The sequence below is a fragment of the Megalops cyprinoides genome, chromosome 17, assembly GCF_013368585.1.
Source record: "Megalops cyprinoides isolate fMegCyp1 chromosome 17, fMegCyp1.pri, whole genome shotgun sequence".
In the NCBI taxonomy this organism is placed as follows: Eukaryota; Metazoa; Chordata; class Actinopteri; order Elopiformes; family Megalopidae; genus Megalops; species Megalops cyprinoides.
This window is the reverse complement of record NC_050599.1, coordinates 5,671,385-5,683,652: the sequence shown is the minus strand read 5'-3', so window position 1 is coordinate 5,683,652 and position 12,268 is coordinate 5,671,385. Positions and strand designations below refer to the sequence as shown.

General features: G+C 41.5%; 1 protein-coding gene across 1 annotated transcript; it reads right to left on the bottom strand.

The window, feature by feature from the left end:
* nfkbie (nuclear factor of kappa light polypeptide gene enhancer in B-cells inhibitor, epsilon) lies at positions 1 to 9,775 on the bottom strand. The gene is made up of 6 exons (XM_036550361.1): positions 9,063 to 9,775; positions 4,209 to 4,311; positions 2,687 to 2,897; positions 1,988 to 2,076; positions 1,146 to 1,394; positions 1 to 338 (listed from the first exon to the last, which is right to left on the bottom strand). Exons 1-6 carry the CDS (start codon positions 9,398 to 9,400, stop codon positions 270 to 272), a joined length of 1,059 nt encoding a protein of 352 aa, XP_036406254.1. The 5' UTR covers positions 9,401 to 9,775; the 3' UTR covers positions 1 to 269.
* Positions 9,776 to 12,268: the final 2,493 nt, after the last annotated feature.

The window sequence follows — 12,268 nt, the reverse complement described above, 5'->3', positions numbered from 1 at the left end:
ATTATGCATTGCATAAATAGATAATATATAGTACTGTACATTATGTGGGATGGTGAGCTAAGATATTTTGCATTTATAAATCCAGCCATCTGCTTCTGTAACAAAAGGTTTAATAATTTGTTTCATCTTGGAGGACACTGTATGTTTCAAATCTGATGTTTAACATTCAAATCAACCACAATATCTCGATGGTGACTGCCGAAGCTGAGTTCACAGGGCGTCGACTTTGCACAAACAAATCTTCAAATCTTCCGAGCTCCGGACGACTGTTAAAATTTCATTCCGACGACTGACCGGCCGGAGATCTGGATGTCGTCAAAGGGAAAGAGAGCCAGGATCTGAAAGACAGAGGGAACGGGAGAGCGTCTCACATCCTTTCGGCAGTTGATTTAGGAAGGGAACTGAAATGCAGTGCGGAGAACTGGCGACGAGATCGACGATTGCACAGACCTTCCACATTCCAACATAAAACAATGCATTAGTCTAAAGACTATTGTATTCACACAACACACGCATAAAGTCATTACGTGCTTCATCCAATGCAACCAAGGCCATATCCTCTGGTTACACGCCGTGGCTATTGTTGAATCGTTGACCATAATTCAGTCAAGTGGCTGTATTGCGTCATCCTTAAGTTAGGTTATAAATTTAAGTAAGTATAAGCGTAAGTAAGTAAGTAAGTATAAGCGTGTTTATTTCAGTAAATGCTGAAGCGATGATGACGAGCAAATAGAGAAAAAAGTGTTCACTCAAATTTCAGACCAAAACCTTATAGCTGTCATATGGAATCATAAAAAAAATAAAGTTTGTTGGTATGCATGCGGACAGCAGCATTTTTCATTGTACAAAACCGTTTATTGCAAAAGTGTGATTTGTATATATGTATAAGGCACCTGACATGCAAGGTATAATACAGTACAATGGATTCAAGTGGATGCAAGGTGATTTACTGTATAAATGCATAAAATCATTTACTGTACAACACATGTACATGTATAAAATGACTTACTGTACAATGTGTGAAAATTAATAAAGTGACTTTTCTTAGAAACATATGTAGGACTGCATTTATCCCTATGCACGCCCACCTGTGGTCTGTACACGCAACTAAAAATAAAGTGCAGGTGTTAACCAGCTGAACTCACATGATCGTTGCCGTCGGCGAGGTCCAGCGGGGTCTCGTCCTCCATGTTCTTCAGCATCTTGTCGGCTCCGGACTGGCAGAGGATGTGCGCCATGGCAGCATCCTGCCGCCCCACGGCCAGGTGCAGCGGGGTGCAGCCGTTGAACATGGCGGCGTCCACGTTGGCCCCTTTGTTCAGGAGCAGCTTCACCATGGTAACGTCGTGGAGCTCCACCGCCATGTGCAGAGCCGTCTTCCCGCTCGTCCCTTCCTGCAGGCACCGGCGCAAGAGGCGGAGGGTGAGGGAAGTGATGTCACGAGCTGAGCTGTCTGAACAATTCAACTAGACTCGACCCCTCAAAAACAGATGCATTTACATTTTGTCCGCGTGGAGCACAATGCTTTCCAGCTGACTTGAACGATGAGACAGTGAATATGAGCTTGAAAGACCAAAGGGCTTGAATAGTGGAATTTGTGGTAAGGCCTGAACAGTGTTATGCTCACATTCACTGGTGTGTGAGTGTTGTTAGCCTGGTCTAACTCTGTTGCCCATTCAGCCTGAATGGATGCACTTCTGTTCTTTTGCACTGGAAGTCGCTCTGGATTAGAGCATCTGCTAAATGAATGTAATGTAATGTAATGTAATGTAAAACCACTGCAGCCCTGTGTGTTAGCATCAGTGTGCATCTGAAACCTGTTCTGAGGCTCAGTTTTCAGCCAGTCATACAGACAGAAAAAGCTCCATCACATAAACTGCCCAGGCCCCTGTTTTGTGCCCCATGATTCTGAGTAGAGAAAGGGGCCAGGGGTATGGCATCTAAACACAGTTACTTCTTCAGCATGCATATCAGCACTTAAGCCCACCGGCACATTAAGGTTTGCCCCTTTCTTCATTAAGAGCTTGACCATGCGGTGATTTCTGCGCAGTGTTGCCAGGTGAAGGCAGGTCAGACCTGAAACAAGACAATTTTGTACAACCCCACATTAAAAAAAAAAACCTTTTGCCGTTCATGTTTATGTTTATGAAGGATTTGGAAAACTGGTGTTGCCGTATTACATGCCTCCTATCATTTTCTATCATGCACGTCATACACACGTCATGCACACTATAAATATATTGCAGTATACCACAATGGAAATACTTTACATATATTAAATGTATTGATTTAGCTAGAAATACATATTCTCTAAATATTGTTGTATGGGCTTTAACTATGCCATTAATGTAGGGTATAAATACATAATAAATCAATCAAAAGCTTTGGCCAACCAGAAATGTATCCATACACTCGGAGAGGTTAGTAACACTTAGGAGACTGAGGCTAGTACACTACAACAGACATTGCAGTTACTGAAGACATCATCTGTATCTGTATTAACCTCAATAATTATGTCTCTGCCATTGTTGTGGCAAAAGAGTGCTCTAAATATCAACTGTCATGAAGGATTATGTCTGAAAACAAAACATCCAAATCATGTCTGGAAACAAAACATCTAAACCTTACACAGGATACTGAGGGAGAAAAAACAGGATTACAGGGTATAACAGGTTCTTCTTCTCACCTCTCCAGTTCTGTATCTCCACCACCACAGCCACCTGCCTAGGGGACATCTGACTGGTCATCTCCCCTGCGCACTCCCCCCGCCCCTGGTCACAGGCAACATGCAGGGGTGTGTTTCCCTCCTGGTCCTGCAGTTCCAGGCTGGCCTGCTTCTGCACCAGGCCCTGTACCACTGACGGCAAGTCCAGATAGGTGGCCAAGTGCAAGGGGGTCTGCAATCGAAAGCCAAGCATGCACTGGGATCACAAAAGGCAGACACTGCAGGCACTTCACTGATCGCATTACGTTACATTATTGTCATGCAGCAGACCCTCTCATCCAGAGCGACGACTTTTACATGTTATCCATTTATACAGCTGGATATTTACTGAGGTGAGGCAGTTCTGGGGTAAGTACCTTGCCCGAAGGTACAGCAGCAGTGCCCCAGTGGGGAATCGAACCAGCAACCCTGCTCCTTACTGCTATGCTACACTACCACCCATGACACTGCTTCTGCTACCTTGTGATTATTTCCATAGCAGAAACCCAGGGCCAGGGTTTAACTGTGCTCTGCCCTGAACTTTGCCTAACAAATTGTAACCAAGTTTGCACACCATTCAACATTGATTTCATTCATTGCTCATTTTTTTACATAAGACACTGAGAAATGTCACACCTGCTTGATTTTGTAACCAATATATGGACACAGAGCACTGCTGTTAGACTGCAACGGGACCTCAGACAAGTGTCATACCACAGAATTACTCACTGTCGGCTAAATTAGCAAATAACAAAAAATATCAAACATGTGATCCGTGGTTTGGCAAACATACGGCCTCCGAATGTGGGACTGCAGACAGACCGAGTCAGGAAATTAAACCAGTCATCTACGACGCATCTACAGCGTGTTATTGTTCTGACACTTTGTCAATGTGGCTTTAACTAACTGCCTCGCAAGGTAATGTTTCATGTCACAACACACACAAAAAAAGAAAAAAAAAACAGCTTGGTGAGTCATTGTCTTAAATGCCGAATCAGCCCTTTCCTGTTACCCATTAGCCCCTTCTCAGACAGCATAGTCAGCCTGCCTCAATCACTAACACGTACAACTTGACACCCTCTGCCTCCGCTCAGCTGAGTTAAATGTTATGTCTTTCTTTCAGATAATTACAGCACAAAACCGAATGCATTCCCAAAACTGAAATTATGGCATGAGAGCCACCTCTTTTAACATTTGCTTTGAATGGAAAGCCCCCCCGCCCCCGCCCCCCAACTTTCACAATAGATTTTTTGTGGGGGATTCCCTCATCAGCCCCTCATAAAAATCCCTGACCCCTACTGCAAAAAATTACCAAATTCTATCAAATACACAAAAAAGTTGGTTATTTTTACTTAATGTAGACCTATACTGTGGAAACTGTACAGGTCTACAGAGAGGACGTCAGAGTAGAGAGAGTGTGGAGAGAACTACAGAGAGAACTTCTTCCCAAAAAAAAAAAACTTTTGACATTTAAAGGTATTATTACGCAGGTCGGGAAACTCACCTGGTACAAATTATTCTGAATGTCCAGCACATCTTTGGGAAAAAGCTGTATGAGTTGCAGTGCAAATTCTGTCTCTTCGTGGATAATAGCAAGGTGTAAAATCCTGTAAAAATAACACAAATTAAACAAACCAGTTAAATTAAAATCTCTGAATTCCATATTTTATCCCAAAAATAAGATCACATTTACAGACTATACAGAGTGGAGAAAAAGAACTTTACCACATGGCAGGAAAATTCAACATAATAAAGAAAGTGGTATGGAAAATGTAAACCTACAACTCAACGGAATTATTTTTTTTTTTTCAAATTTCAAAATGATTTTCCATGGAAGACTGCACTAAATTGTGCTGCAGGTCACTGAATGGCTGTAAGAAGTTGCACAATTGCGGAACTTTAGTTCGAGAGGAAACAGCCCTTCAGTGGAAGGGCCTTTCCAGCATCTTAAAATGAGAAGTACAATCTCCTCCTACCTAATTCTATTAAAATCTATTTTATTTGAGGTTGAGACATTAACACATGCTATGGCCTGTTAATTCAGGCTCTTAGGTTACGTTTAACACCTTGCAATGCAAGGTGGCAGTAACGTTAAAAGCAGAAGTAGCGATATTTAAAGTGGCAGAGTGAACAGACCTCTCTCATATCTAACCACAGCCCACTCTCTTGCTGGTACATGTGTGCATGTGTGCTTGTTTCTTTTAAATCATTCAATTGTGAAGAGCCCTGCCGGTGTGTGCGCACCACAGAAGTTATATGAGGCAGTATTTGTGTACTTGTATTCCCTATGTTCAATTATTTTCTGAAATATGTGAACACATGTAGTGTCTCTGGCTTCAGTTCTCATGGCAGAGTTTTTCTTTTTCAATTTCCTAATCATATTTTTTATAACAAACTGTCATAGTAACATGGCTTGCCATATTAAAGCATAACACACAATCTCACTATTTAGCAACAGCCCACTCATCTTCTCAGTTTTCCTTCACTAACCTGTGACATTAAAAACTCAACTAGCAAACCACTGTCTGGTGTCATCCACTGTCAGAACAGACTGAATATGCACCTGTTGCTAAAACCGTTAAGACCAAATCTGCACAGGTAGTATATCTCATTCGGACTGGAGGCTGAGTGTTTCCATACACCTGGTTTCGGATATAACGTCACAGAAACAGCACTTTCCTCTTGCAAACTCAGCTGATGTAGATCTCCCTATTGCAGTCTTTTATGTCTACCAAGAACTTCCAGCACATTAAAATTATCCTCAGTCAAGAGCCTCTTGACTGTGTTTTCCAATAGTTAATAGCAGACACCCTGTGACATTCTGATATTCTTTGTACAGTTGTTATGGTTCTTCTTCTTATTATTATTATTAGTAATAATAATAATAACAATACAGTCTGTATTTGTTCTACAGATTGTAAATGGTAAATATTTCTGGCTGGAATTGCAGTTTGAAATCTCTTCTGTAGACTGGCAATGATGATTCTAACTCAAATCCTTTGCATAAATGGAGCTTGTAGAACTCCGTTGGTGTTTTTACAGATTGCCTTTGCAGCACTGCATCTCATCAATGCGCACCCGCAACGAAGCGGCCCTTTTTTTCCACAGCACTGAGGAGCGTGACATGCTGTGGGTTCATTCTGTCAGGCAACAATACTGCTATTACGATGTTTCCTTGTGGCAGGCAGTAAGTGAGGGCGGAAACGAAAGGAGGTCAAACAGAGATGAGTGAGACAACGAGCAGCAGCTTCAATTTATCAATGGTACACAAGCTCACTACAACACCGTGACATGTGGGATGCTGTTCTGCTGTGTGTAATAAACTTATTATCTACACAAGCAAAGCCTGACGTATAAAGTATAAAACCTACATGTTAGGAGGTGAGTACAGCAAAAGCCTGTGCATGTTTCTGAATGTGGGTGGCAGCATGTACGTCTCTAAGATGTTTCTGAATACAGGAGTGATTGTTTGCATGCATATGTGTGTGTGTGTGTGTGTGTGTGTGTGTGTGTGTGTGTGTGTGTGTGTGTGTGTTGCGACTGTACATATGTTAGTGAATATGTGTGTGCATCTATGTAGGAATGCTTGTGTGACTATGTCTGAATGTATGTGTCAAGAAACATCTTTCGCTGTCACCTTAGCACCTGAAACACTTCCCCCCTAAAGGAACTAAAACTATCTCCTACTAAACTAATTAAAAAATAAATAAATAAAAATCTAACGGTTTAATGCACTTGTTAGCTTTACCTGCTAGTGCCTACCTTGCCTGGCCAACCTTTGGAACTTTGTCATGCAGTGCTTCTAATATTGTTGACTCTGTATGGTTTTTTGCTTGTGTTGTATTGTACCTCACTTGTAAGTCACTTCCGATAAAAGCATCTGCCAAACAAATGAATGTAATGTGTATGCCTCTGTAGCTCTGTTGGGGGTTATGTATCTGTGTGTGTGTGTGTGTGTGTGTGTGTGTATTTCAGTGTTTGTGTGCACGTATGTCTCTGTCTCTGTGCCTTTAAACGCGCGTGTGTGTGTGTACATGTGTGTCTGCATTTGAGCTTCTTCATTCATGCAGCCGTGTGAAGGCCGGAGGATTAACTGAGCATGTGCCTAGCCTTTCATGGGGAATTCCACAGTCGATTTCTGCACTTCTGCTTTCTGAGTAAAGCAAACCACACTGGGCTGTGCTCCCGATTTGCGTCACCCGCAGGACTCCAAACGGGCCGGCAGGTTCACAACTCTCATTCCTGGGCCTTCAGTGCACACTCCGTTGCTGACCAACATCCAGGAGATTTTTGACACTGTGACTTCAGATTTGTCGTGCAATCAAAACGCAACTCACTTCATGGCAAAGCAAAACTGCCAAGGAGAATTCAACTGAGTGTTATCGAAACCAAGATTATTCGATTATGTGGAGGTTCTGGCCTACGAATGTGGAGTGTCCCTGACATGGAACAATTTTACTGGTCTGTACTCCACTCCCTCTCCACATAAGTAACCATACAATGCGGTAATGGTCTCTACCAGTAAACATCAAAACCTAAAATGCCAGACTCCAGGTCGTTCCACATCAGTGCACTTTGCGTTCCACTCTTCTGACATTCATTTAACAGGAACTTTTGAAAAACCAAACTCACAATACATGCAAATAGCTAGTGAAGGGGAACACAGACAGCCTGCGATTTTACTTGGCTTGACGTCAAAGAGAACATGTGCTGATGGAGATTCTCGTAGCCCCACCACACGAATATGCGATAACGGCTCGAGTCTGCACTTTTCTTGTTTATGATCTACTCCAGTTAATGTTTCAATAAAGACAAGGTTACAAACCAATTAAATATTACAACGGCTACAGCCCATACAGTGCAGTTCCCCCAGCCAGTAATGAAGCAAAGGGGTCATTTAAGAAGTATTCATTTAAATATTAATTAAAAGTTCCATTATTGATTTACTTGAAGGATACCCTTATGAAGTGCAACAATCAGTACATGGCAGAATTTACTTATCCAGGGCCACCTGCACAGGTTATATTTTACAGGATACCCATTAACACAGCTTGATATTTACTGAAGAAATGCAGGTTCTGTACTTTGCTCCAAGCATAGTAACCCATTCTGGATTTCAGCCCCCAACCTTCAAGGGCATTCCTTATTGTTCATGGGTACAATGATTAGCTCCACTGCCATGCACAGAAATAGCCTCATTATAAACCACCAAACCCAGCCTTGTGAAGCACAACCCTTCTCCATTGTTTAAAAAAAGGCCTCGGTCTCTACGCTGTATAGATATGAGGTATGCCTTGACAACACAGTCTGGCAGATGGCATACCTGCAAAACTGCCACCATTGCCATCATGGAACGTTACCTTTAAATGAACTGAAATGAAGGTTTTCAGGCTTTTTGCAAGGCCATAAGTGTCTGGCCTGATAGTGGAAGTTTGTGGGGTCCAAACTCCAACTGTATTAAACGGCAATGAGTTCTATGTCCAACCTCCATGCTTGATACAGTAGTATGGCATGAAACATCTGGATACCTGATGTAACTGATCATGGAGTCACCAGATAAGTTCATTTAATGATCTACCATTCAGCACTTCACGCTGAAAGGCAAAAATTGGTTATTTTTATCTTAAAATATAATTTTCAGTAAACAAAGTAAAAACCCCTTCAATAAGCATGTATGTTGCACAACTAGAATCCCCAAAAGAATGCAATTCAGTAGCATCCATAGTTAACCAATCGGGACTGTATGCTTCTTCGAGAAACTATCTTTCAACAGGAAAAACTTCTGTACTTATAGAGCAGTGTGGGGTAATTACAGGGTAAGTCAACACGACAGGATGATGTAACTTATGTTGTTTTATGAAATGAAAAAATGACTTGTCTACTGGTACACGGAAAGAGACACAATACTTCCAAATGTACCTTTTTATTTAACATGCAAACATCCGCGGTAAAACAAGGCCTATTTAAGATATTCTAATAACAAAAAACCAACGAACAAACCTCAATAAGCAAGAATATTTTGCAACTTTGTCTTGTTTCGAGGCAAAGACTGTCAATTAAATATAACACACCTCAAGTCATACTGCCATCTGTGGACTACTTTTTGCGATTTTCTTATCAAAAGAAGGCATGTCTGAATGTTCTAACTATGGACCTACTGAGGATGAGTCATAAAAATATAAATTAACTTTAAAACTGAATTGCAATTATAACACCAACTATAATAAACCCATTAGTATGATGATTAATGGTTAATAATACCGGCGTATGTTTAAATATACTCAAAGCAACCTCTCCACACAAATACGGAATCTTCGCGGTATTTAAATGGTAGCAAATAAATAAAAAAAACACGTACGTGTCTCCATCTTCAGTGATTGTAGTTAGAAGGTTTACTTCCTGATCAGTGCACTGTGCGCTTTCTGCATCGGGGGGTTCCGTGATCTTGCAACCTTCTATTATCTCACTCAAATTGTCAACTGTGAGCGACGAAGAGCCATACGAGGAGTCCAAACGTTCCTCGGTTATGCTATCCATCTTGTCCCTGTGGACGTCAGTCTCCTCGCTGCTCGGTTTTTGCACTGTTTTGATACACTGTTCATCTTTGTTGATTGATCTCAACGAATCGAGACCAGAGTCGATTCGATAGTCTTCGGAGAGGTCCACTTTCCCCTTTTCGTCGTCAATGTGTGCCATGATCGAACTGTGGCCAGCTACAGTGGTTTACTTTAATTAAAAAAAAATGTTTAATGGTATATGCAGTCCAAGTAAGGTCGAGTCGACTTCATCCAAAAAGAAGCGTTTCTCTGAAACCGGACCGTTGAAACGTTGCTTTTCATGCCCCCAGCCGCCTCTCTTTCCACTAGTTACTAGTTCTCTAAGCCGCAGTCAAAAAGAGCGAAGCTTAAATCGCAACCCCTATACTTAACTCTTCCTTGTGCATACACCTTTTTTCGCGAAAAGCAGCCTTATTCCATGTAAAAGAAGATAATCAAAACACGAACGCCAAAAAATAAATCATCTGACTGATCTGATTAATAGTAGCAGAGCATTGTTCGGTTCTCAGCAGCCCTCCGCATGTGAGCGCGTAATGCGAGAGCGGCAGCCGGGCCATGTGAAAGGCGGTGCGGAGGCTCGTGCAATCATAAACCGTTTTTGTTGTTATGGGGAATCCCCGGAGGGAGTGGTCTGTGATCATGTTACAAGTCTATCTAAGTCAGGCTGCGGACTCTCCCCGGATCAACTGGATTGTTGACCTCACCGCGAAATCTTCCTGCTGAGAAACGTCTGAACCGGGAGATTTCCAGTTTCGCAGTTCGCGAAAGTCTCAGTTTTAAACAAGAGCCATTCCGTGTGTGCAGTTTACAGCAGGAAATACACGGGCACTATATCTGCAAGTATTGCAGTATGAAAACTCGATAGACACTTACTCACGTATTGGATTACAAATATATTAAAATTTTCATCGTGAATCCGTACTGTAGTTAACTTGCAATGGGGACATTTAGTAGTATTTGGCAATGGAACATCAAAGACAAAGTGAACAGTGGGACCGTCACCCCCCCCCCTTTTGCAGCTATAACAGCCTCCACTCTTCTGGGAAGGCTTTCCACAAGATTTTGGAGTGTGTCTGTGGGAATTTGTGCCCATTCAGCCAAAAGAGCCAATGTTGGACGAGAAGGCCTGGCTCACAATCGGCGTTCTAATTCATCCCAAAGGTGTTCGGGGTTAAGGTCAGGGCTCTGTGCAGGCCACTGGAGTTCCTCCACACCAAACTCGTCAAACCATATCTTTATAGTATAGCATATAGTGAAGCGTGATTCATCAATCCAGAGAACGCGTTTCCACTGCTCCAGAGTCCAGTGGCGGCATGCTTTGCACCACTCCAGCCGTCGCTTGGCATTGCACATATAGATGTTGGGCTTGTGTGCAGCTGCTTGGCCATGGAAACCCATATCATGAAGCTCCTGGAAATATAGTGCAATAGAAAAAATACACGATATCCCAAATGGGTGTCACACCCAATAGAAATACATGATAAACTGAACTTTCCACATTCATCTGAGACAATCTGGCAGGCCAACATTGCCTCTCCCTACAGGTTGGTTTTCCCCAACATTACATGTTACCAATATTATATTTATAACATACTGCTCACTGCAGGGGTTATAAGGTTATCTACAATATGACACATTTTATCAGACTGCACAAATGAGTGATATCAGCCTGTGACAATGCCAAATAATATGTAAGCAACTTTTTCAGTCCTACTAGGCTAGGTACACTCCCACACTGTCCTGCACACTTAAGAGACTCTTATCTGCAGCAGTTCCATGGAAGCAACTTTTACACCTTTCACATTATAGAAGTCCTTTATACTACCTTCTAGGAATCCAAAACGGAACTTCTGTCCTACCTAATTCAGTGGAGATCTAAGCAATGAAAATAGAGTGTAGAAAATGGTGGCTTTATACCACAGCATTACTGGGCTGCAGTAGCCAGAATCTTGCTGAATGATGGCAAGCATATACAGTATGTAGCTAATTCCTATGTTTTTGAGTAAATAACACCATACTGGCATAATTCCTTTTGCTTTATGTTTTTTTTCAAAATATATTGTTAAAAATATTGCATAATCAATAGATAACATATTTAATTAAGGCTGATTTCAAAAAGAAGCATTGGTAATAGTTTATTACCTCCATTTTATGGTTATCCTTAAAAAAAAGGCATACTTAATTCACCCGCATGCAAATTAGCAATTCCTTTTCAGTGTTACCTAACAAGTGAATGACAGAATATCAATAAATACTTTACAGCAGGTTTTACAGATAACATACAACAGTAAAATCACCAAAAAAATTACACAAAACTTTAACTCATCCTACTATTGCCATCATGTGGAGAGTCATGAAATAGCAGCAACATGCTGTTATGCGCACATAAAATGAAAACATTTCACGAGTTTAATGAGGGCTATTCAGCCATAGCGTGGCAAGCATACAGACATAAACCATAGGACACTCAGCTTATATTGAGTAGTATAACATTGCTAGTGAATGCACCACACAAAAAACCCACAAGAAGGAGAAAAAGTACCAAAAATAACACTTTTTAAAAACAACACAAATACAGGAACCTGTCTGAGCACAGCCACCGCAAACAAACTGTTGAAAAAGACTGTCTTGTCACTCCACCCACACAATTGTGTTATATTAGCCTTCAGTCAAGCTGGTCGGGCCTATTTACCAATTGCTCATCCAGACTGACAATTATCACACACAATGAAAATGAATCTATTTTGAATTAAGCTGGTTGAAATTGATCAGTTATTGGTAAGTCTGAATTGGCAATAAAAAAGAGGATCCTCCACTGATACACAAACATTTAACAATATGGGATACAAATTCATTCTAATACATTTCATTTTTCAGGGACAGGTAAAGGCTTCTCTCTCAGGTAGTCTCATTTCGGCCTACTTAGTTCACGGTTTACCCCTGGGGCATTGCTTACCCATGACTGTTTTGACTAGGCTCTGTACTGCTTTGACTAGGCCACCCAGTC

Excerpts from the sequence above, each read along its gene's own strand:
- nfkbie (XM_036550361.1), bottom strand. The coding sequence starts at position 9,400 with ATGGCACACATTGACGACGAAAAGGGGAAAGTGGACCTCTCCGAAGAC. Across the intron at positions 2,077-2,686 it reads GGAGATACAGAACTGGAGAG|GTCTGACCTGCCTTCACCTG; the intron begins GTGAGAAGAAGA and ends GTCTTGTTTCAG. Across the intron at positions 1,395-1,987 it reads GGGCAAACCTTAATGTGCCG|GAAGGGACGAGCGGGAAGAC; the intron begins GTGGGCTTAAGT and ends CGGTGCCTGCAG.